The following is a 25,850-nucleotide window of genomic DNA, read 5'->3' as shown; positions in this document are numbered from 1 at the left end:
GGGCTTCAAACCCAGCTTTCTCCATATCAAAGTCCTGATCTTAAGCTTGCTGCTGACTGCCTCCTTGGTGGCAGGTGACCAGGCCAAGCCTTAGAACAGAACCTAGATGCCAAATCTTCCTGCTTCAGGCCCCAGGCATCTCCATGGCACTTAAGCTGCACTAGTCAGATCTTTCAAAGCAATTGCAGCATAAAAAGCTCAGCATCAAAGTCAAGTGACTTGAGAATGGAAACAAAAGTTGGAAGGTAGAATTTCTCTTCTAACAGTGTATATGTCTTCCCAGGGGGGAAGAAAAAGGATTCATATAACACAGTAACAGACATAGAAACCACATCATAATGACAATCCTTCCAGCAGGGTTTCCTGGTTCACAAATACCCTACAAAGAGAATCAACCATCAGTGAAAGGAACACACGGGTAAAGCCAATGACTGTGGACACCACCTTCTACAGGACAAGTTAATTACCTCTGTTTCTACCTCCCATATCATACATCTAAAGCAAATAGCACCATCCTCAAATGAGGATAAATTATGGATACCAGTAACACCTATTTCTTGAATTTTTTATAAATAATCTACAAATAATACCTAGCATAAGGGATCTACTCAATAAATGCTGACTATTGTAATCATTACAACCTTTTTTACCAGACTCATCATTAATAAGACTGCCTATAGAACTTCACTTGCATTTTCCACAAGCTACTCCAACTCCGATGTTGCTTTTTGAGTCCCTGTGCTGTTTTAAGTGCTGAATTTGACAGCTTTGTGTACACCTCAAAGACAGGGAACACGTTATCTTCTTGTTTTTATCATGGTGATCCCTTAACGGTGCTTGTCTCTTGAAAATCCACTTATGACCTTCAATAACTGGACCACTGTCCAAATGACCACTCTCAGTGACCGCAATGTTCATTTTCCCTTATACATTCCCTCTTCAGGCCTACTGACTGTGGTTATGTCATCACAGTTTTCATCACTCTTGAACCATCATCTCTTTAAGGCTGTGGTCTGAATTTTTTCTGACTTTTTAAAATTTGCCTTCTTAATATGCCCAACAACATTATGTCTGATCTCCCTGTGTCATGTGGCGTGATCGATTTCCCCCCGGGTTCCTTCCCTGTCTGCTTCACAACTAGTTCTTTTTCAACTACTGCGGTTTAATTGAACCCAAGACAGCAGTTTCTTTGGCTGCATTCTGTGTTCTTGGGGAGATCGTGTTGTCTACTGGGCAACTCAAGAAATAATCTGATGCTCTTCTTCTCACGAAATGAGATTTTCATTGCTGAACAGATGATCTAAGAACCCATTTTGACTGTGTCTTGCCTCCCTTGAACCAGCTTTTGAGATCCAAATTAGGAATGCCGTGTCTTCCCTACAGCATCCACTAACCAAGCAGCCTGTAGCTAATCCATATGATGTGCTCCCCTGGAGGGACTTGCGACCCAACTTCTGTCCCCAAAGCTATGAATTTCCAAGCAAACATACCTCTTCCCTGATATCCAAGTTCATTTCCTACTCCTTCTTTGATAATAGTCTTTTGAAAAGAACCCTTATCCATATTCGAATCAACTTTTTCATCCAAACATATTTCATGGTATCATCTTTGTCGGTGTTGGGACTCAGTGGAGCTGAGTGGTTCAGAGAATGGACAGACTCGGGTTTGAGTTTTGATTGCAACTTTTTGCATGGCCTTGGGCAAGTCACTTAATTTCTCTGACCCTTCAGTGTCTTCCCTTAGAATGTCATGGGAAAAGTAATACATGTAATCTAACACCTGGAATTCAAGCACACTCTGCAATGGGTGTAAATAGTCATATGGGGCCATAGGGCTTAACTCTGTTCCTGGTCAGTGGGCACTGCTTCCATTTCTTGGTCCCCCACAAAAGCTGTTTGGTTTCTTCATTTTTGTCAGAGTTTTGTCTCTCCCTCAAATACCAGTTTCAAACTCCCCTTTTCACATGAGTGAACATCCTGCCAAGTAAGTTCCACCCTCTCAGCCCTCTGCCAAGAACGTATCATTACTCCATTCTCATCTTTGGTCCAGAAAAACAGTCCTGGTTTTAGATACCATCAGCTCATCATACCCTTCTTAATCTTCAAGAAAACCTCAGAATGAAACAAAATGGCGAACCCATCTGCGCAACACCACCCCGCAAACCCCAGCTTTTTCCTCCTTCCTTTCCTAGCCAAACATCTCAAATAAGTGGTCAGCAACTCTTCCCGCACACTGCTTTTACCTCCTGCGACCACACTTCCAATCACATCCTCCACTGAGAGCCCTCTCTGAAGGAACACGAATGGCTCCCACTTCCACTGGACCAAAGTAAGCCTTTCACCCCCATCACGTCCCACCTCCTGGGCTCTAGCTTTGTTGAGCCTCTACCCCTTTCTGATGCATTCTCATAATTTGCAGAGATGGGAACATCACAGATTTGGGGGTCAAATAAGTCTAGGTTGAATAACCACTGCCTCGTCCTTCCAGGAAGCCTCTTCTGCCCTCCCCCTCCCCATCCCTCTGTTATCGGTGCTCATAGCCTCTGAGCCTCTCCACTACTAAGACAAGTTACCCAACCAAGCTGTTCCCTCAGTCTGTAAAGCAGGAAGAATGACACCTGTAGTTGGGAGACTGAAGTGCAATAATATTTGCCCAGCTCCCAGTGCCTGGCCCATAGTAGGTGCTTACTAATTGTTATTTCCCATCTTCTCCCACTTGCTCTATCTTGCCTCTTGTTCTGTCTCTATCTTCTTGCTCTGTCTTCTTGAATGGCTCTTGTCCCTCTCTCTCCTCTGATCTCCTGACCATCTCAGCCCTCTCACTACACTCACTCCTGTGAAGAACGAAACCCCTCTATAAGGGTACCTCTCAGATATCCATCACCAGTCCCTCATGACCTCCTACCTGTAGTACATTTCCATTCCAAGGTCAACTCCGCCTTTGGGTGACCCAATTTTGAACTCATCTTACTCACCACTAAATCGGATGACCCTTCCTGTTTCCCTTTTTATGCTAACAACTCAACACATGAGAAGTTATTGAAGGAAATGGGGATGTTTGTGAACAAGACTAAAGTTGAAGTGAGGACATGGAATCAGTTCTCAAATCCGTTGTCCTGTAGAAGAGGTAATAGAAAGATTCTCCAGAAGGAGATTAAACAGAGGTCAGTTAGGGCTCAATCTAAGAGAAGTATACAAATGAAAAGAACTGTTCAATGGTAGAATCTGAGTTGCCCAGGGATGTAGTGAGTCAGTTTGAATGGCCACAGATCAGGGAAGCCATAGAATGGCTTACTTTTTTTTTTTTTTTTTTTTTTTTTTTTTTGAGATGGAGTTTCGCTCTTGTTACCCAGACTGGAGTGCAATGGCGCGATCTCGGCTCACCACAACTTCCGCCTCCTGGGTTCAGGCAATTCTCCTGCCTCAGCCTCCTGAGTAGCTGGGATTACAGGCACATGCCACCATGCCCAGCTAATTTTTTGTGTTTTTAGTAGAGACGGAGTTTCACCATGTTGACCAGGATGTTCTCAATCTCTTGACCTCCTGATCCACCCGCCTTGGCCTCCCAAAGTGCTGGTATTACAGGCTTGAGCCACCGCGCCCAGCCAGCTTACTTAATATGTAGGTTAAGGACTACTGTCACCTAAAATTCAAGAAACTTTCACAGCTTGACCCTTTTGCACACTGTAGAGAACAGGACTCCTAGGAGTGTATGTTTCAACCTAAATCATTCTTCTATTTAAACGTATAGTATATTATAACTTTTAATAGGACTTATGAATTATCTGTGCTTAAGGATGGAATTTGAGAATGCCTGATGCAATTAAGGACAGTTACTTACAGCTTTTGGTCTGGTTATGCTTAAACCCTTCAGTGGTTTCTCATTGTTTGTAAGGCATCAGCTCCTGTCCTTGTGCTGCCTCGGGCCGGCGCTCTCTGCTGTCTGCCCACTTTACTAGCTGGCTTTGGACCCCCACCTACCTCTTGCCCTGGGCTCTCCTCACCCTGGCCTTGCTCCTTGCAGCTTTGAGTACTTTATGCCTTCTCCTGGTTCACCCTTGCTCTTCCTCAGCTCACTGCTCAAATATGACTTCCTCAAGGCAATGTTTCCCAGTCTCCCAAGCTGCATGCCTGTTGTAGATGTTCAGAGCATCCTGCGCTTCTCATGAATTTACATTTTCACAATCACAGTTCACTGTGGGCTTGAATTAGCTGTTCATATGAGCTCTGTTGGGGCAGGGCTCTTCTCTCCTTGCTCTCTGCCCATCCCCCAGGACCTAATGTAATGTTGGATGCACAGTAGGTGCTCAATAAATGTCTGTTGAGATGATGAATAAATGAAAGTGAGAGTACACAGTTCACAGAGTAGAAGTTGGATATGGCCACTCTCAGCTCCAGGATTCTCCACTTCAGTGATACTCACTCTAGGGACAGAAATGTAGCCTTCATCATTATCCATCACTTCCTTTGCCTTCATCCTTTATACAATCAAATCTCAAATCCTGTTGACTATTATTGGGAAATATATCTTGGATGGCTTCTGTATCCTGTTGCCTCGGATAGGAGCTTCCTGTTTCTGCTCTTGCCTTCTCCAGCCTGCCTTAAGGACCACTCCCTATTTGTCTAAAGCAGGCGTCCCCAGACTTTTTACACAGGGGGCCAGTTCACTGTCCTCAGACCGTTGGAGGGCCGCCACATACTGTGCTCCTCTCACTGACCACCAACGAAAGAGGTGCCCCTTCCTGAAGTGCGGCCGGGGGCCAGATAAATGGCCTCAGGGGGCCGCATGTGGCCTGCGGGCCATAGTTTGGGGACGCCTGGTCTAAAGCAATGGTTCTCAAATCCAGCTGGGCTCAGAATCAACCCGTTTGGAGCCTACCAAAAATACACCCACAAAGATTTGATGAGTGGGTCAGAGATTTGGAAATCTGCTTTTTTTTTTTTTCCAAATCCCCAGGTGATTCTGATGTTCACACAAGGGCAATAATTACTGTTTTCAGGCACTGTTTTTATCTTGACCCTTGACTTTGCTCAAACACTTGCTTCTAGTTCTGTTTTTCACACTTTTCAACTGAATGGGACTCTAGGGTCTGCGTCTGTTACCCAAAGCAACCTCAAAAGCATGACATGTCTCATTTTATCTTTAAAAAGCAATGCAAATGTTTTATTATAGTTCATAATATATCTAACTTCATCTGTCGCCCCTTAAAATATCTTTGTACAAAATGGACCTTCCGAGATGCATTGTGTTTATCTTGGCTTCTCCTTCCCCTCCCCTCCCCTCCCCTGCCCTCCACTGTGGACTCCCAGGTGATGTGAACTCCAGCTTCCAATAAACATCCCAGCACAGAGTGCCAGAATGGAAATGGATCTGGACATGGAAGCAGAACACCCACATCTGAGCCCTGGCTCAGCCGCTCGCTTCCGTGTTATGAGAACACACATTTTTATACAGTTTTTAACTTTTAGAAGCACTTTGACATTCACCAGTTATCTTCATTTCAGCTGAGCTTCAGGGACATTGCGCATCATCCACAGAGTGCTTTGTGCAGAGGTTGGGCAACTCCTGCCCATGTGATCATACATGCTCTCACTTAGCAGCCGGTCACTGGGTGGCTGCTGTGGGCAAGAAGGCACCTGTGTAATGGGGGACTCATCAGACAGAGACTTGACCACTGAAGTCTTTTTTCTGGAGACCCTTCCAGCCCTGAGTTTCTCTTCTGTGGCATCTCTTGAACCTGGTGATGGCCCTATGAAGTACACAGCAGAGACACTCACCCTATTGGACAGATGCAATAACAAAGGTCTAAACAGATGACCCTGCTCCTCCTCCTTCCTGAAAGATGCAGCTCAGCATCATCTGTCTTCCTGCCACATCCACCTCTAGCTCTTGCCTGACTTTGAGTTACCATCACCCTCCTCAGACTGGGCTTTTAGGAGTTTTCACCATACTTGTTGAAATATCTGTTTTCTGTGTGTATGAGTCCTGAGGTCTAGGACTATCTTCTGTGTCATATTGCCAGTGTCTAACACAGAGCAAATGCTTAATCGTTATAGTCAAGTATACTTATTACTGAAAGCCCCCCATGACTCAATAGATACTGTTATAATCCCATTTTATAGATGAAGAAACTGACGTTTTGAAAGGTCTGTTTATTTACGCAGCCCAACTCACCTCCATAGCTGAGTTCTTTACCATTGCTATCTGCTGCTTCTCCATGAATATTGGGGAATTACAGGCCAGGCAGCCCGTGTGAGGTTTTATTTCTTATCGTTGACACTCTTCCCACTGTGGCCCTTGGAGTTCTGGTATTCAGCATTCATGAAGCTCTCATTCTCCTCGAATTAACAGAGACTGACCCAGGAGGGCCCAGGCGGGGTTTGTCCTCCATCTAAAATTCCACTCGGGGAATCCCAGCCTCGCCCCAAGTAGGGAGTGGAGGTGCAGAGCTGGCCTGGCGTGATTCTTCTCCCTGGCACAGCTGTCAGGCTGCGGCAGGGGCAGAATGTGGCACCACATTGCAGTCATACCAGTTCTGGGGAATTGACGGGCAGCATGCCTCACAGGAGGCAAGCTTGGGGGCTTTTTATAGCCCTCTAAGAACCTAGAGGAAAGCTGATCTCCTGAGAGAAATGGAGCACGTGCATTTTCCAGGCACCATTCCCTCAACCATGTAGTCCCCACATGCCTGCAGTTCAACTTAGGGCAAGAGTCACAGCTAAGTGAGTAGCGTAGTATGGTGGAAGAAATTCACTGCTGGGAGATAAGGATCCTAACCCAGTTCCTGAATTCCCCCCTTGGGCTTCAGTTCCTTCACCATTAAGGTGACCAGCAGACCTCAGCCTGGGGGCAAAATCTGGCCTTCCACCTGTCTTTGTAAAGAAAGTGTTATTGGAACACAGCCACATCTATTCATTGTATGTTGTCTGTGGCTACTTTCTCACTATAAGGAGACAGAGTTGGGTACTTGAAACAAAGGCCTACAAAGCCTAAAATATGTACTATCTTGTCCTTCACAGAAAAAGTTGGCCAACCGCTGGATTAGGCCGTAGAGAGATTGGGAGTGTCTGCCTGGAGCACTGTGGGGAGAAGGATTCTGAGGGTGTGTCCCAACTGAGGAATGAAGCACTGTTCTTAAACCATACAAGAGTGTGTATTCAAGAGTAGTATTGGGAGGACCCCAGAATGCCATTTACCCGTGTTTTTCAAATTACTTTTGGCCTCAGAATCCTTTTGCAAACAAAATCTTAAGCAACAGTGCTGCTATGGGCGAAGTGGGAATAAGAACACTGAGCACTGCCCACTCCATCCCTCCTACTCCCGGGGTAGCAGCTAAGGAAACTATGCAGATCCCATCGGCTTCATCAGAAGAGCCTTGGGAAAGTACTTATCTAATCCTATCTCATTCATTCTGTAACTGGGGAAACAGGTACAAGGGGTAGTGGCTTGCCTATGGTCACCTGACGGGTTCCCATTTGGCTTTCCACAAGTCACTAATGTGGTTATCAGGCATCAGCAGAGCACAGACATATTTCTGCTAAAGAGAAAGCCTTTGCAGGGCCTCAGGGATGCCACAGTGCACAGGTGACCAGGGAGTGCCCTTGCTGACCTGGAGTAGCCAGGTTTGGGGCTGGAACTTAGCCGGGACACATTATTGATATCTGCCCATGTTTCACCACGGCCTAGTAAGAGTTTTGGAGGCTTTTTTTGTTTTTTTTCTGACAGCACCAAAGCCAAAAGAAGAAAATAAAAATTAAATTAGACCATATGTATTTTTATTTCATTGATACAAAGATAGATTTTTTAAAAACTCAGAACATACCTTACAATTGACATCTTTTTTTTTTTTTTTTTTTTTTTTTTTTGAGACGGAGTTTCGCTCTTGTTAACCAGGCTGGAGTGCAATGGCGCGATCTCGGCTCACCTCAACCTACGCCTCCTGGGTTCAGGCAATTCTCCTGCCTCAGCCTCCTGAGTAGCTGGGATTACAGGCACGTGCCACCATGCCCAGCTAATTTTTTGTATTTTTAGTAGAGACGGAGTTTCACCATGTTGACCAGGATGGTCTCGATCTCTTGACCTCGTGATCCACCCGCCTCAGCCTCCCAAAGTGCTGGGATCACAGGCTTGAGCCACCGCGCCCGGCCTTGACATCTTAATTTATTCATTTTGTTCTCTTTTCTTTCAAAAAGCTGTTGTTCAATATGAAAATATCTTCAAATCAGTGGCATCTTAAAATGGAGAAATTATGATAATTTATACTAAGGCTTTCTTTTGAAGATGGAAGCAGATTTATTCATTTGTAGAATAAATATTTACTCTTCCTGCCCGTTCTTGTTGAAGGGTTTGCTGAAAGCAGATCCTGCTGATGTGAAACCAAGGGGGATTTTTTTTTTTTTTTAGCTCCACTTGAACCAAGAAGAAAACTGATCTCCTGGGAGTGTGCCAGGAAGCCAGAGAGCCTGATGGCTTTTCCTCACCTCCAGCCAGCAACCAGGTGCTGCTCTCAGGGGTTCCAGAGGGGAAGCTCAGGGTGCCTCAATCTCCCAGCGTGGCAGAGAAAGTGAAACTTGGTCACCCGTGCCTGGAACACGAGGTCATATCTAGTCAGTGTCCACCAAAGAGAATATATAAAGGACCAAGAGATTCAAGGGACACTTCCTAGCCAGGGGCACTGCGGGGTTAGCATTCCAGATGGAGAAAACCGTGGAAAGAGAAGCCCAGAAGCATGTTCAGAAAGCAAAGCAGGACAACATGCTGAGAGCCCAGAGGAGCAGGTGGAGGTGAAATGGGGCCTCCATGTTCTTCCAAAGAGTAGGGCCTTATTCTCAGGGTTGCTAACTGGGTATGTCCCAGTCCTTGGCGGTTGTACGGCTTGCAATCTGTTACTAATAATAGAGACAGGGTAGTACAAGAGCTAAAGGCTCCGACCGTGGTGTCAAGTTGCCCAGAGTTTCGATCCTGGCTCTACTCCTTTCACTTAACCCCCTGAATTTGTTTCTTCAACTAAAAATGGAAATAACAGTCTCCTATCTACAACGAGGGATCATTGGATTCTTACAGGAAAAGCACTCAGCACATAAGAAGCAGTCAACTTTTTGAAAAAAGAAAGCAAATGCCTAAAACTCTGGTGTAGAAATGATTGCCTTTCTTAATAAATTAGAAAGGAATCCACGTTACGTCTCTGACACTTTCATTTTCACTCCTTGCCTGCCCATCCTCGGAAGGGATGAGATTACAGAGACATTGGAGATAAGCCACAGGGAGTGTATGGAGCACGTGAGGATCTTTCATCATCTGTGTCACAAAGGAAAACTGGTGTTATGGGCCCTGGGGAGCAGTGGATGAGTTGTGAGCAGGAAGAGATGACGATGTGTTGCAATCTGGGGAGATTATTAAAGCCAACAACGAGCTCGCATTAGAATGGAAAGGGAGAGATTGGAAAGAGGTGGCCGGTTAGGAGGTGCAGCAAATATCTCAGGTGAGCAGCAGACTATCAGACCAGCTCACCTTGATGTTTAAAAGCTGAGATACATAAAACTTTAAACTCTCCACTTTGAGTTAGGGTTAATTGTACAGAATTGTTAGTCTAATGCAGAGGAGATATTTGGGGCATTTTAAAACTCCAAACATCCATTTCCATGACCTTTGATCAACATTTTCTTGGGTCTTCGACCCCAATGATGGAGATAGGAAGCACCCTGGGGTCTCCTAGAGCCTATTCAGGGGTGGATTCTTGCGGGACAGTTTCATGGGGGCCTGTCCCAGAACCAAATCCAGGTTTAACACTGAAAGGTTTCTGCAGGTGAGAGGGGAGGGAGGGAAGACTTCTTACCTGGGCAGACAGTCAGAGTGGCCATCTGAGCTCAGCTTTCAGCCTCTCACCTGGAATATCTAGCCTTGGCCCCGGTTGATTTCCCTTTCAACACTGACAACCCCAGCAGCAGCAGCAATCACAATGAACGCTTAACAGCATGATTCATAGGAACCTAGCATGATGAATGCAGCCATCATACACTGGTTCCTTTCTTCTTCCCACAACCTTTGAGGTAAGCACTCTTATTATCTCTGTCTTACAGTTGAAAAAACAGACTTGGTGAAGTGATGAAACCTGCCTGGGTGAGGGAAGGCAAATCCCAGGTTTGCTGTTGGGTATTTCTCACCTGGGTTCATAATGCCACAACTACCCACTGAACTGACCCCTCCCTAGCCTTCCTGATGATGGACTGACCCACCTGGGCTCCATCCCCCTTGGAAGGGACACCTATCTGCCTCTCTTAGTTCAGACTGCCAGAAAGTTCTTCTATACAGTAAACCTAATATTGTGGTCTTGGAGCTGTCACTCATGGGTTCATTTCTGCTCCCCAAGGCCCCAGTTCCCCAGGGAGTACATCTGTTCCACCCCTTCTTTTCCCCCACTCTCCAAGAGCCCTTCTGTTCTTCGAGACGTTTGTCAGAGGCAGGATTCATGGGGCCTCTCTAGTCTGTGGTCCTTGCAATGAATTCCAGGTTGTCACTGGCCCCTCCCCAGTGCATCTGCTGTGTACCCACTACTGTGCTGAGCACTGAGCAGATACAAAGTCAGGCAGCTTCTCAGTCCTCATGGACTCACAGTTCGAGGAGAAGGACATCGAACAAGTCATCTGTTCTGGCGCATAGAACAGGGAAATCTCACCTGTCCAGGAAGGCTGGATCAGCCTCCTGGAGGAAGCGGCATTTAAACCAACTGTCAGAGTTATAAGCGAGCACTTTCTGGGGTGTGGGGAAGATTTTAGATAATAATCATATCATCAACTTGGTATGCATCAGGAACTTGTCTAAGCACTTTGTATAACACCTCAATGGATCCTCACAACAGCCATGTGAGGAATAAGTAGTAGTATCCAAATTTTGCAGATGAGGAAACAGACACAGAGAAGTAACTTGCCCAAAGTCACACAGATACTAAGAGGTAGCAGTTGGGGAACAGGTTATCCAGAGGAAACACCACAAACAAACAGCACCAGAGTAGGGTCTCAGATACTGCAAATAGGTCAGAAATAGTAAAAAATAATTTTTAAACTCTATTGAATAGAACAAAGCCAACCACATACTCCTGTTAGTGTAGCCTGCGGCATCTGTTGATGATTTTCTGGTCCCTTGATCACACTGAGGTTTCTGCAAGCCAACTGTCCACTTAATCCTTTGCCTTTCTGAATGAGGTACTATTCAGTCTCTTCTGAACTCCAAATGAGTCTGTTGTTTGATTGGAAGTGGGAGGTAAGAGGGTGGCACATTTATATCCATCACGATTTACTGGTTTTCAAAACTTCAGTGTACAGGGTGCTCCTGCTTCTCGCCAGCGTCATCAGACTTGGGTCTCACAATAGGTGTGTGAAGTAGGCAGGGCGGTTATGATCACCTCACTTTGATGTTGAGGAAATTGAGGCTCAGAGACACACAGCGACTTGCCCAAGATCACACGACCAGTATAAGTGTGGAGCTGGAGCTTGAACCCTGAGATTCTGGCTCCAGTGCCTGTGTTTTCTCCAGAGCACCAAAGCCTAGCGCACTGTGGGAGGCGGAAAGATCCCAACTCTGGCTCCTGTGGCCTCTGGCAAGTTTGACCTTGCTAGGCCTCAGTTTCCTGTCAGGAACACTGGGATAAGAGTTCCCACCATATCGAGTTGCTGCAAAGAACAAATGAGGTAACAGGCACTGAGTGTTAGACACAGAGAATATTCCCACAATGGCATAGCATGTAACAGTCAAAATGAATGAACACAGGGACAAACAGCAATATGGATAAATCTTAGCAGCATAATATTAAAGAAAAAAGTCAGAAAAGGTTACCTGTTAGCACTATACTATTTTAATATATTTTAACACTAAAAATTTAAAATAATATTTTCAAGAGTACATCTTGTGTGCTATAGTACTAAAGCTATATACAAGGGAAAGCAAGGACGCGATAAACACAGTGAGATTGGGCCGGGGAGGCAGGAGGGTGGGATCATAAAGTTAGACCTAAGATAGTGTCAAGATACTGGCTTTTGCTTTGAATGGTAGGTTTGTGGGTGCTTACACCATTATCAAAAATAACTATGGCCTGGCGCAGTGGCTCACTCCTGTAATCCCAGCACATTGGGAAGCTGAGGCTGGCAGATCACGATGTCAGGAGATTGAGACCATTCTGGCCAACATGGTGAAACCATGTCTCTACTAAAAATACAAAAATTAGCTGGGCGTGGTGGCATGTGCCTGTAATCCCAGCTACTTGGAAGCTGAGGCAGGACGATCATTTGAACCAGGGAGTCGGAGATTGCAGTGAGCCAAGATGGCGCCACTGCTCTCCAGCATGGCAACAGAGCAAGACTCCATCTCAAAAAATAGATAGATAAATAAATAAATTTTAAAAATATGGCATGCAAGGGCCAATGATGAGAGTATCTCATGAAGCAAGGATTAGGATTCATTTTTGTCCACCTGAGGTCCTATTTTTATTTATTTCTATTTTGAGATGGCGTCTTGCTCTGTTGCCCAGGCTGCAGTGCAGGTGTGCGATCTTTGCTCATTGCAGCCTCTGCCTTCTGAGTTCAAGCAATTCTTCTGCCTCAGCCCCCCTTCCCCACCCCCCCGCCAGAGTAGCTGGGACTACAGGCATGTGAGTTTTTTGGTTTTGGGGGTCTTTGTTTAGTAAAGACAGAGTTTCACCGTGTTCGCCAGGCTAGTCTTGAACTCCTGACCTCAAGTGATCCGCCCACCTTAGCCCCACAAAGTGCTGGGATTACAGGCGTAAGCCACTGCACCCAGCCATAAGGTCCTATTTTTTAAAAGAAGTGAAAGTGTTAGGCACAGTACCCATCATGTAGGAAGCGTTCCAATACAGGTTGGCTGTTATTATTAGCTATCTTTAATATTATTAATGATATAACCCACATCCCCCTAGTCAGAGGCTTTGCTGTGAGCCCAGGGAGGTTAGTGAGATGGGTCCTCAAACTCAGACATCTCAAAAGCAGAAATCCCCAGCCCTATCTAGGCCCCAGGCCAGGCACCTGACCTGGATGAACAGCAGTTAGGGAATGGTCAGAGGAACTCACTGCTGGTTCCAGCAAGCTCTGCAGGTAGGGAACACCTATACGAAGAAGGCCAGAAAGTAGCTACTGCTGTGATTGAAAACTTAGGCTCGGGAGTGAGGTCGAGGTTTCAATCAGCCTGCTAGCTGTGTGCCTTCAGACAAGTGACTGTGCCTCTCTGAGCCTCGCTTGGCTCATGTGTAAATAGCAGGTAAAAACAGAACCTACCTCACAGGGACATTATGAGGAGAGTAAGTGAAGTCCTCCACGCAAAATGCTTAGCAGAACATCTGGAACATCACTTTAGAGCTTGAAAATACTACCTGCTTTTACTATCAGGCAGCCCAGACCTTCCCCACGCCATTGGTGTAGGAGACGGTGCAGGCCGCTGGATGCGGAAACAGCTGCCATCTTGTGTGTGGACTGCGCGTGTGTGTCACAGTTTTCCACTTCCTCCTGGACCCGTTTCCTTTGTGAGCTCAGCCCGGAGGAATCCGCAGACAAAGGAACAATTCTGGGAGAGCCCAGCCCCGCAGCCAAAAGCGATTTCCTCAGAAGCGGGTGTCCCTCCCCCACCCCCTCCCATGGGATCTGGAAGTGGCTTGGGGAGAAGCAGCTAAGGCTTCCCTGGAGGCCCAGAGCTGAGAAACCAAGTGCCCCAAGTGATGGCCCTCCTGCTGGGGGACGGGAACCCGGGCACAGCTGCTGCGAGGAAGGCCACTGAGGATGCGGGCTTCCCTGGGCCTGTCACCCTCGCCTGACTCCTGGGAAGAGTGGCACCGGGTGACCTCCCTGTCTTCCTGAAATAACAGTACGTCAGAGACTGGCCCTCTACCATCTCTAATCATAATCCCTACGGTTTGCCAGCCTTGTCCCAGCCACTCCTCATTTCCCCGTCACACGAACCTGTGCATGGGCTTTCTAAGCCCCTTCTCACAGAAGAGGAAAATGATTCTGAGGAGGTTAAATGACTCACCCCAAATTACATCCCGGCAAATGGGAGGAGTTGGAGCCCAAACCAAGTCCTCTAAGTCCCGAATTCTTCCCACTGTTTTTTGCCCTCTCCCTTTATGAACGTGTCTGTGTTTCTACCCTGTGGCGTCAAGTTTGTACTATTCTCTTAAGCATCAAAGGATATTCAGTTTCCTGCGATCGCTGTAATGAACACACGCAAAAGTCTTCCAAGGTGACCTCACTACCCCTGCCCTCCCTCACACAGGGGCTATATTTAACTCTTGGAAAGCACTAAGACGGAGGCATTGGCTTTGCAGCTGGGCTTTTTTTCCGCCCTTGTCATTCTTTTCCAGCCCGCATGCACAGTGGACGTCCCTGTCCAAGCTGGGACAACAGGAAGTGTTTGTCTTAGTGATAAACAATGCGAGGCCAATCAGTGCCATCTCCTTCCACGTTCTGCCCACTGTTTGGCCTCCCTTTGGACTCAGAGAGAAGTGCCTGTAAATTCAGAGGGAGGAAGGGAGATGACCTAACGGCCCCGTCTGGGTAAATTTGCAACAACTTAGCAGAGTCTGTGGACGGGGTAAGAAGAGATTTCTCAACCCACGAAGTGAAGGGGCAGTTCTGCCAGCCTCACCTGAGGAGCTGGTGACCTCTCTGCAGAGTCCGCCCAGAGCTGGACACAGACAGAAGCAGCACCCTGAAGGAAAACTGGGGAAGGCATAACAACTAGATCTTCCAGTCGTCTCATGTGTAAATGGGGCTAACCCACCTCCTTGTAAGACTTAATCCATATAAATAATACATGTAAATCACTTAACGCAGAGTATGACTTACAGTAGTCATGGAAGAGTAATGGAGATAGCTAACATTGACTGAGAGCTTACTGTGTGCCAGACCGTGTTCCAGGCACCGTCGCGTGTCGGGGCCCGTTCCTGCTGGTGAGGCAGATATGCTCACTTACTGATGGTGCACATGAGGCATGGGTAGTTATGTGAGTGTCCCCAGAGGTACGCAGTTTGGAAATTGGGAAACAGGAATTAAATTCAGGTGGTTTAGGTTGCTCAATATCTGTTATCATTATGTCTCAATGTGTATGTTAGAATTAAAACCCACCAACTACAAAATACATCACTAAATCAATTGCCAGCTATATTCACATGAGGGATACAAATTCAAGAAAATAGCGTGTAGGAGCCTAGCCAAGTGAAAAATCGGGCTTCTGCCTTCTTTTAAGTACTAGGAGTACTTTTTGTTGCCTGATTGCCTTTATTTTTTCAAGCATCTGTTTACTATACTGAGCCACTGTGAGGCCAGACATGGTTTTTAAATCACATGAACTGTTAGACTTTATCAACTCTTAAAAGAAAGTTTCCTCCAAGAATTTGTTGTCCCATGTATACTTAAACATTTGCCCTATGTTTGGCGCTAGCTAAAGCTGGCAATGTTCCTGCACTCAAGGAGCTCAGGCTTAAGTTGTGGAAAGTGACAGTCATTAAAAAATACATAAGTAAATACAAAATCTCACCATGTGAAGTGTCACAGGGAGACATACTTGATGCTACCATGGCATAAAATGGGAGGAATAGTGCATTGACGAGGACAAGGAAGGTACCCATCCCTGAGGAAGTCGGGATTAAGTAGAGAGCTAAAGAAGGTGTTACTGGCTGGCAGGGGAAGGCAGTTCTGATAGGCAAAGGGAACAGCTCATCCAAGTCCTGAGTTAAGAAGCTGAGGAACAGAGCGTGGGGACAGCCTGGCAAGAGGTCTCTCTAGAAAAGCCTGCAGGGTTTGAAAGTCATGGGAAAGGCTGCTCTTCCTTTCCTTCGTCCTACCCAAGCGCTGAGCTCACATCTGATCAGCATACTGCCTTTCTTTCCAGGGTGACTTGCCTCCCCTCTGGTATGATGGGTCATAACCCACTAATATCTCACTTGTTAAAAACACAGCATGCAGAAAGTCATCTCTAAAATCACGATCAAAAATGTTCAAAGTAACGCACTGGTTCTTTCTCCAGAACAGAGGCCTTCATGAGATGGAAATTGAGTCATTTTCCTTTGCATAAGAAAGGGAATGCGGGTAAACCACAAGAAAAATTGTAGACCCTTCATAAAACCACAGTCCCACAGCTCCCCTTTTCCATTTTTAAACGGTGCTGGTTGCATTTACTCTGACTTGGAAAACAAAGAAGGATACGTTATCTTTGTGATCTCTGTAAAGAGCCTGGTCACATAGGTGGGGGAAAAAGAAGCTGTATATTTTCCTGCTGCTCTGCATTTAATCAATGTGTAATTTACAAGCTTTTCCCAAGCATTTTTGGACATTCCAGCGCCTAAAAGGTACACAGGAATGAGCTCATGAGTCCAGGTGCCCAGCATTGGGCCCAGTTTGACAGTAGCCAATATGGGGTTTATTATTCTTGTGACTTGCTGAAATTTAGTTCCTCACTTGTCTTTTGCTTTGAACTCATTATCTTTGTGATTTCTAAATCAATCTAACCTTCTGTGTGCTAGTGTCCTTACTGGCTGGGATAAATACCCCTTGCTTAAAGGTTTCACTCAGGCTGCAGCAGGGATGTGAACCAGGTAGCAAGTGGTAGTACTTTTTATGGTAGCTTAATTTCTACTATCTAACATCTTATTTTGATTTCAGTCATGTGGGGAGGAATGAGGAGAAGATAGAAAAGTGATCTTACTCCCAGCTGGGTACTCACCAGGAACAATAAGGACTTAGCAGTCTAATCTTAGATATATTTTAAGTAGGTTTCTAAATTTATTTGAAAAACTTTCTTGCTACCCAGAAAATAATTATCTCTCATCTTGGGTTTCTGAGCCTCTCTGTCTCACTTAAAAGATTGAAAACTTATAAACAATGATCAGTCCATTTCTTCCTGGTGTATCTTTTTCCCATCATTGGAATTCACCTCCCTAGGATTCAACTAAACCAAGCAAGATAGATGGAATGTATTCGTGGTTCTTGATAAACTTGAGACATAAAGACAGTTCTGTCCTGATGCCCGAGTCTGCCCTCAGAAAGCACAGATGACCTGAACCAAGAGCAAAGACAGGAGAAGGGGGACAGCTTAGGAACTAGGAACAACATTTTTCCTGACTGGGGACAGCAGGGACCCAGGATTCCTGGGTTGCATGACTGCGCCTCCCTCTAGAAGATATTGTCTCCTCACCTTGCATGGAGGGGGTCCTTGGGATGTCAGCACCCTGAGGGAAGGAGCTCTGCCAGCTCCTTGTGCCATAGCCATCTGAAGCTCAGTGTCAGGGCCAGAGCCATCAATAGTCCACAGGATGAGGCTTGCAGAATCCCACCATGCCCTCTTGTCCCCATACCCTCCTCCTTCATGCCTTACCACTGCACCTGAAACTCCACGGGGCAGTCACAGATGAATGAAGAGAGCAGCCATCGAGTGCCTGAGCACCATACACATCAGTTCATTTCATCTTCACCATGAGCTTGTGAAGCAGCTACTGTGATCACCCCCACTGTTCGCAGATGAAGAATCAGAAGGGTAGGAAAGTTTAGAAATTTCCCCCAGAAGCCCACAGCTAGAAAATGACAGAGCTGGAAGGGGAACCCAAATTGTGCAATCCTGTGCTCTTAGCCACTCTTCTATGACTAAGCTTAAGCATCAAGCTTTGTGCAGGTATTATGTGAACTTAACACAAAATAGTTTTCCCCCAGCTGGTTGTGTGAATAACTAAGTCAAATAACCTTTTGGACACTCACTTGCTACAGGTTTAATACAAGAGGGTTAGAATAGGCCCTCAAAATATTGTATTGAGTAAATGTTCATTGGGAATCTGCTGTGTGCTGACTGAGACACAGACCCTGTCCTTGCGGAGCTTGTTACAACGATAGCAAATCTGTTCCTAGTGCTATCTGATCAATACTCTGGAGTCTGCATAGTTCTGGGGAGTATTAGAAAATAACAACAATGAAGAAACAACATGCAATATGGCTATCATTTCGTGAATGCCTGTTCGAGGCATGGTACCACGTGAAGTGCTTCATAAGCATAGCCTTACCTAGTTTTCCAAGCCTATGCAGTTGGTATCCTATTATTCTCATTTTGCCTATGACAAAACCAGGGCTCAAAATTGCTCATGTGGCCATCATTCCAAAGCTCAGAAGTGGCAGTGCAAGAATGCCAGCATCCATGGGTGCAGCCCCAAAGCCCTAGCCACCGCACTATTCTAAGCAAGACTCCACGCTCCATCTTTTATAATCTTCAGGGGCTCTTATTCCCACCTTGACTCTCAGTTATTTAGAAGAGGATGTCTAAAGATAATTTTGTAAGGAATAGGAGAGGTTTTCCCATATTCCCTGTGTTCATAGATGTCCTCTGTAGCATTTTGTTCTGGTGGAGTATTTTGCAGAGGTTGAACCTGGGACTGCCCGCATCAGAATCACCAGGAGTACTTGTAAAAAGGAAAGTACCTGGACCCAGGATGGGCCTACCAAATTAGACTCTCTGGAAAGGAAGTCTGGGATTGTGCATTTTCAACAATACCACTGGAGGAGGTTTTTTTTTTTTTTTTTTTTTTTTTGAGATGGAGTTTCACTCTTGTTACCCAGGCTGGAGTGCAATGGCGCGATCTCGGCTCACTGCAACCTCCGCCTCCTGGGTTCAGGCAATTCTCCTGCCTCAGCCTCCTGAGTAGCTGGGATTACAGGCACGAGCCACCATGCCCAGCTAATTTTTGTGTTTTTAATAGAGACGGGGTTTCACTGTGTTGACCAGGATGGTCTCGATCTCTTAACCTCGTGATCCACCCGCCTCAGCCTCCCAAAGTGCTGGGATTACAGGCGTGAGCCACCGCGCCCAGCCTGGAGGAGTCTTTTCTTACTAAAATTTGAGGCTCTTGTCTTGATGGTCTGTATGAGCCCTGGCAGAGTCACTTGTCATATGCCTTATACCCATATGAACTCTCCTGTTTAAATTCTCTGATGTTTTAAATCTCTGTGGTTTGAATTCTGTAGCATTAAAGATGAAGCTATCATCAAACTTCTGTATTCACTGTGATTGAAAGCTAGCTGCTTGGTGTGAGCTCTGTATTGTTCTGGAAGAGCCCAGCACTGGCTGAAAGGTTTCTTATATCCGTGATGTATATCAGGTTTTCTCTGGGATGAGATCCCTGCTGTTAATTCGGGTATTTGCTTTGAGTAGTTTATTTTTCTTCTATGAGATCTTCACAGTTGAAGCTCTAAAGTTCAAACAGTCCCAGTCAGAAGAGGGCCTGCATGCAGGAATTACAGCCCCATGTGAGGGTCTCACCGACAGGTGAAGGTATCCCCAGATCAGGAGCCTCATGAAGTCATAGTCCCGAGTGCTCCACTGGAGGGCTGTGAGGAAGCCCAGTATTCACATCTGCCCACCTCCTCCCAGCCCAGCCTCTGCTGACCTCTGCTGCACTGAGCTGAGCTGAAGTCTTCTGATGGAGCATTCAGGTGCAAGGTCAGACAGGCAGGGGTTCAAGGCCAGGCTTTACTGCTTACGGCTGAATAACTTCACTTCTCTGAGCCTCCATTTCCTCCTTTGTAGAGCATTGGAGGATTAAATGAGATAATGTGCATTAACTGCCTAGCTCAGGGTCACTGCTCAGTTCCAGGGAAAGACTCTGGCAGGTTCAGTGCAAGCTGCGCTTTGCATCATGTTCCCCTCCTTCTGCCCCCGCTGCCTGCCAGATCTGTTGAGGTCTCAGAAACCCCACCAGGCCTGGCAGCCCCTCATTGTCCGTCTGCTTCTCTCAGATGCACTCAATCCCTTTCTTCTCCTTTGGTCTGTTTGAACTTCGGTGATCAAATCTCAGTTAAAGGAAGAGCACTTAGATGTCAAGGTCCAGTGTTAAAAATCTCATCAAAGACCAGGAAGGAAACAAGGTATTACAAAGCTTGGGTGCTAAAGCTCAGGTTTTTAAATGCAGAGCACTCACACAGCACCTAACCCTTCTTACTTTGGAAACAACTGTAGCAAACCTTAAAGTAGAAACAGTATAGCATTTAGAAGCCAGAAAGGGGCCACACTTAGGCATTTACTGATAGCAACAAGAAATTGTTGGAACCTCACAGCAAAAAGAAAGAGAGATAGAAGGAAAGAAAGAAACAAAAGAAGAGAGGGAGGGAAAAACAAAAGGAAAAAAGAAAGGGAGAGTGGAGAGAGGAAGGGAGGGAAGGGGAGAGGAAGGAAGGAAAAAGGTAGGGGGACAGATCTAAAAAACCCAAAAAGTTGAGCAATTAGTCATTGGGGGGCAGCAGTTTTTAAAGTGCAGCTAGGGATGAGGGGGCTGCCTGGGGGCAGTCCCCAAGGTGTTGTCAGGGGGTTGTAAGGTCCAAACAACTTCTATGTAGTACTGACATTATATACCTTTTGGCTCCTATTCTCGACAAGTTTACAGTGGAGTTTTCCAAGCACAACTGGTGATGAAGGGGTAATTTTGAAGGCTAGTGGGATAAGTATCTGTGTGTTCTTAGGTTTCATAGATTTCTCAGTTTTAATGCTGATACAGTAAATATTGATAGATACAACTCATAGAAAACAAAAGCAATTTGGGGCCCTCGACAATTTTTTAAAGACAGGGTCTTGCTCTTTTACCCTAGCTGGAGTGCAGTGGCACAGTCAGGACTCACTACAACCTCTACCTCTCAGGGTCAAGCGATCCTCCCATCGCGGCCTCCTCAGTAGCTAGGACTACAGGCACATGCCACCACTCCCAGCTCATTTTTTGTATATTTTTGTAGACGGTGTTTTACCATGTTGCCCAGTCTGGTCTCAATTTCCTGAGCTTAAGTGATTGGCTCACCTCGACTTCCCAAAATACTGAGATTACAGGCATGAGCCAACACACCTGCCCCAATAATTTTTAAAAGTATAAAAGGACCATGATAGCAAAAAGTTCCAGAATGACTGGTATAGGGATAAACAGTCTAGTGCACCCCTGAGCCATAACATCCTGTGGGAAAGCAGAGAGATATCATGTGCTTTTGAATGTGAGTCGTGGCTGCAGGCCACAGGAGTGTTCCCAGGCCACCCGCAACTGCCTTCTTGCATCTGCTGTGGCCTCGCTTGTGAGTAGTTACCTATGAGGGAGAAGACATGTGTGTGTAAGAGACAGCGAGAGGGCCGGGCACGGTGGCTCAAGCCTGTAATCCCAGCACTTTGGGAGGCCGAGGCGGGTGGATCACAAGGTCGAGAGATCGAGACCAACCTGGTCAACATGGTGAAACCCCGTCTCTACTAAAAATACTAAAAATTAGCTGGGCATGGTGGCGTGTGCCTGTAATCCCAGCTACTCAGGAGGCTGAGGCAGGAGAATTGCCTGAACCCAGGAGGCGGAGGTTGCGGTGAGCCGAGATCGCGCCATTGCACTCCAGCCTGGGCAACAAGAGCGAAACTCCGTCTCAAGAAAAAAAAAAAAAAAAAAAAAAAAAAAAAAAGAGACAGCGAGAGAATGTTCATTGGGACAATTGAAACAATCTCTTATTTATTTTTTCTAATCCCTACCCAGGGACCAGGCTGACACATAATTAGTGCCCAGTAAATGCTTCGGAATTGAGTTAACCAACATTTGGTGTGCTATTAGTCTGTTCTCATGCCGCTATTAAAGACATACCTGAGGCTGGGTAATTTATAAAGGAAAGAGGTTTAATTGACTCACAATTCAGCATGGCTGGGGAACCCTCAGGAAACTTACCATCAAGGGGAAGCAAACACGTCCTTCTTCACATGGCAGCAGCAAGGAGAGGTGCCGAGCAAAAATGGGAAAAGCCCCTAATAAAACCATCAGATCTTATGAGAACTCACTCACTATCACAGCAGCAAGGGGATAACTGACCCCATGATTCAATTACCTCCCTCTGGGTCCCTCCCATGACACATGGGGATTATGGGAGCTACAATTCAAGATGAGATTTGGGTGGGGACACAGCCAAGCCATATCAGTGTGTCTGTTGAGGGCGCCAGAGAGGTTTGTGATTCCATTTGAAAAGATTTCCTTGAAAACAGCTAAAGTTTGGCTAAAATGATTTTAAATGATTACCTGCTTTAAAGAGGGAAACATATCCATCCAGAACCCATGTATATGTGGCATGGCGGGGGCTCAGGCCCTGGAGGCTGCAGGATATCCAGGGACCTTTCGCCTGAGCTCCGGAGGGGAGCAGCGCCCCCACCAGAGTTTTGCCACTCTGATCCCTAGGGATCACACAGACTTGGAATCAGCCTGGCTCCACCTCTCAAGCTGTGCCACCATCCCATAGCTGCCCCAGCCTCGGTGTTATCTTCTGAAAAATAGACATTGGCAGTCCCAGTTGGACTATCCACAGATGTGCCCTGGGGATTGGATGGGAAAATGCACAGAAAGCCCCTCCTCCCTCAGTGCCCAGCAGCTGAGAGTGCACATGAGATAGGAGCTGCCCATATCGGCCTTCAGCTCATTGTCAACAAGTTTTGGGTGGTGATGGGTTGCCACAGAGACACGGCAGCATCGTGCTTTCCTAACAAGGATCACTATCTAGACTCAGGTTTATATTTAAAAGAAGGTCCTAGTGTGTCATCTGTCCATTCGTCTCTTGTCAGACACATGAAGAGCACCCACACTGAGCAGGCCCCAGACTAGATGATAAGGAAGCAGAGATTCACAGTCCAGTCCATTTCTCCTAGAGCCTCACAGCCTGCCAAGGGAGGCAGGCACTCAGGGATCAGCACAGATCAGTGCAGTAAATTCTTCAATGACAGCAAGAATAGCTGACTTCTGGTGAGCATTCGCTCTGTGCCGGGTAAGGCCCTTTGCATGCCTGGTGTCGTTAACTCTCACAGCCACCCTATGAGGCAGATGCTGTTACTATCCCCCCTTTAAAGGAGGAAACTAAATCACCCACAGGTTAAGTGATTTGCTAATGAATGACAGAGCCTGAATTTGAACCCAGGCAATCTGGCTCCGGGGCCTATTGTCTTCCGTGTGGAGCTGTATCTCCTGCTACACCTCCAGGCCCTGCAGCTCCAGGTCAGTGTGTCCTGTTCCCTCAGGAGGGCCCAGGGTGGGGAACAGCACGTGGAGTTAGGAGTCATGGCTGGAGCTGAAGTCCTTGCTTTTCTTCTTGCCTCTGTGTAACTTCAAGCAAGTTATTCATATTCTCTGAGCCTTAGGGAGGGCTTCATCTACAAGGGAGGGGTGATCATGAGACCTACCTCAAAGCTTGTTGGTAGGAGCAAGGCAAATACTGGGAGTCAGTATATCTCTGTGGTTAAAAGAAGAGAATGAAGAAAGCAGCTTCACTGTAGACTTTGCTAGCTGTGTGATCCTGGAGAAGGTATTTAACCTCCTGGAGCTTTAGTTTTATCCTCCATATAATGGAGCTAATAAACTGCTTGATATGAGATTTAAATAAGACAAGAAAATGTAAAAGGGCTCAACACAACTGATAATGATTGTTCGGCTCAGGTTAGCTTCTATTAGCATGCGTATCAAGCGGGTTGCAAAGCAGGACAATACTACTGTGATGAAGCTGCTGTTTGGCTCTAAGGCAAACCAAGTCCCAAGTTACTTTTTGGGACAGGGAGACATCAATGACATCATGATCTTGGCACGTCGCAGTCCTTAAAGGACTCTGTGCTCTTGCAACTCAGCATGGTCCTGGACCGCTAGCATCAGCTGCAGCTGGGCGCGGGTCAGAAATGCGGAATCTCAGATCCCACCCCACACCTCCTGAACCAGAATTTGCATTTTGACAAAATCCCCAGGTAATTCTTACACACGCTCAAGTTTGAGAAGCACTGGCGTCACATGGAAAGAAAGAATGGCAGTGGTAGCATGGAGTGAGAAGGGTTAATGTTTAGTTTGGCTGTGGCCAAGGCACCGGAAACAGAAGGTTCCAGAGATTGAAGCGCATCAACTGATGGGACAGGAAGGCTCCCTTTCCTGCCTGTGCCCTGGATGGCTAGGGCCTCCGACCTGAGACCTGTGCTGAGCTTTGAGCTGCAGTGAGAAAGGACCCTGGTCCAGCAAAGTAGAGGGCAATGTGGAACAGAGGGAGGCCTGAGAGCCACTGCTTGGGACTGCCTGGGCTCAGCGTTGCCAGGTGAGCCTGGGGAGGTCCAGTCCTTGGGCCAAGGCCATCTGAGGTAGAGTGGGGAGGAGACTCAAAGAAACACCACAAGACTACCTGAGCAGGACCCTCCCATGGGAGCTGGGTGGCCAGTGCTGGGACAGCTGAGAGCCCTCGGGTCTGCCTGCGCACCTGGACCTGCCCTCTCTCCCCTGCCACCCTCCTCTAGGAGGTGGGGACCAGGATCCCAGACACAGAGCTGTGACTGTGTCCATCTGCCTTCCTCCGCAGTGCTGGAGCAGCTGCTCCCAGAGCTCACTGGACTGCTCAGCCTCCTGGACCACGAGTACCTCAGCGATACTGCCCTGGAGAAGAAGATGGCCGTGGCCTCCATCCTGCAGAGCCTGCAGCCCCTTCCAGGTCAGCCACCAGCAGCCTTCCCGGGAGAGTGCCGCGTATGCAGGACAAGAAAACCTCCCTTCACCCCGACTCCAGAACATGCAGGGACCGTCTGCTCCACCCCCACCCCAGCGGCTGCTGCAGAAGGAAAGCTAAGCCCTGGACACAGCCACCAATGCATTCTATGCATGCTCTTGCCCAGTGTCCCCCTCCGCCAGAGCCCCACCTCCCCACCGACAGCCCTGGCTGTGCTCTTTGTACTTCTTCACCCCCGCCCTCCACACGCACATGCACATACATGATCTGCAACACACACAGCCCCTCACACAACTCTACATGCTCCCGTGCCCCACACACATCCACCACACCTGACACACGACACACACACACAACCTCACGTAAGCCTGGCAGCCCCAGTAATCTGTTTCCACGCTGGGCTTCTGGGCATCCTTTTACTTAGAGAAAGAGATCTTCAATAACACTATAAAAACTGAAAGTTCGAAAACCAGTGAAATAATTTAGGACGTGAATGCACTTTGCAAACTGAGCACTGTGTCCCGTGTGGGCTGGAAATAGGAGTGGGGTGGGGGAGACCTGACCCCTCCACCTTCACAGCTGGTGTGTCCCCCTTCGTCCTCACAGCAAAGGAGGTCTCCTACCTGTATGTGAACACAGCAGACCTCCACTCGGGGCCCAGCTTCGTGGAGTCCCTTTTTGAAGAATTTGGTAAGCGACCCTCTCCCAGCCTCAGCTATGGAGCCATCCCTTTCTCCCCGTGTGTGTGGCAGGGTCCCACGACAGGGCTGGGCCTGGCTCTAACATCATTAATTCGCTTTGGGCAAGTCCTTGGCCCCTGTGGGCTCTGCCAGCTCTGAAAGTCTAATCAAAGTCTGCATGGGAATAGGAATTCGTCTTAGAGATTTGAGGAATGGTCGGGATGGCCATGCAGCCCAGAGAAGCCATGGCTGTTTCCTTGCCGGCCACGCCCAGGTGATCACCACCAGAGACACTAGGCTGAGCGGTGCAGTGGCTCAGCAGAAATGAGAGCTTGCATGGCTGCACGCAGAGTACCTGCCGTCCCAGCCCTTTCCTGAGGGAAGACGGCCCTGTTCGACATAGAAAGAAAGATACAGGCCGGGCGCGGTGGCTCAAGCCTGTAATCCCAGCACTTTGGGAGGCCGAGGCGGGTGGATCACGAGGTCAAGAGATCGAGACCATCCTGGTCAACATGGTGAAACCCCGTCTCTACTAAAAATACAAAAAATTAGCTGGGAGTGGTGGCGTGTGCCTGTAATCCCAGCTACTCAGGAGGCTGAGACAGGAGAATCGCCTGAACCCAGGAGGCGGAGGTTGCGGTGAGCCGAGATCGCGCCATTGCACTCCAGC

At 47.2% G+C, this 25,850-nt stretch overlaps 1 protein-coding gene across 2 annotated transcripts in view; it reads left to right on the top strand.

Annotated features, from left to right (window-relative positions):
* AFAP1L1 (actin filament associated protein 1 like 1) overlaps positions 1-25,850 on the top strand; it is a 72,668-nt gene that overhangs the window by 3,749 nt on the left and 43,069 nt on the right. The window contains exons 2-4 of one of the 2 annotated variants that reach the window (XM_074379515.1): positions 8,404-8,497; positions 24,357-24,485; positions 25,107-25,190. In XM_074379515.1, coding sequence (XP_074235616.1) covers positions 24,443-24,485; positions 25,107-25,190 — 127 coding nt within the window. In that variant the 5' untranslated portion in view covers positions 8,404-8,497; positions 24,357-24,442. The remainder of the gene's footprint in view (positions 1-8,403; positions 8,498-24,356; positions 24,486-25,106; positions 25,191-25,850) is intronic. The other variant, XM_039469048.2, reaches the window with a different exon arrangement.

This window comes from Saimiri boliviensis, chromosome 1, assembly GCF_048565385.1.
Source record: "Saimiri boliviensis isolate mSaiBol1 chromosome 1, mSaiBol1.pri, whole genome shotgun sequence".
Taxonomy (NCBI): domain Eukaryota; kingdom Metazoa; phylum Chordata; class Mammalia; order Primates; family Cebidae; genus Saimiri; species Saimiri boliviensis.
This window is presented reverse-complemented; position numbering and strand designations above follow the sequence as displayed.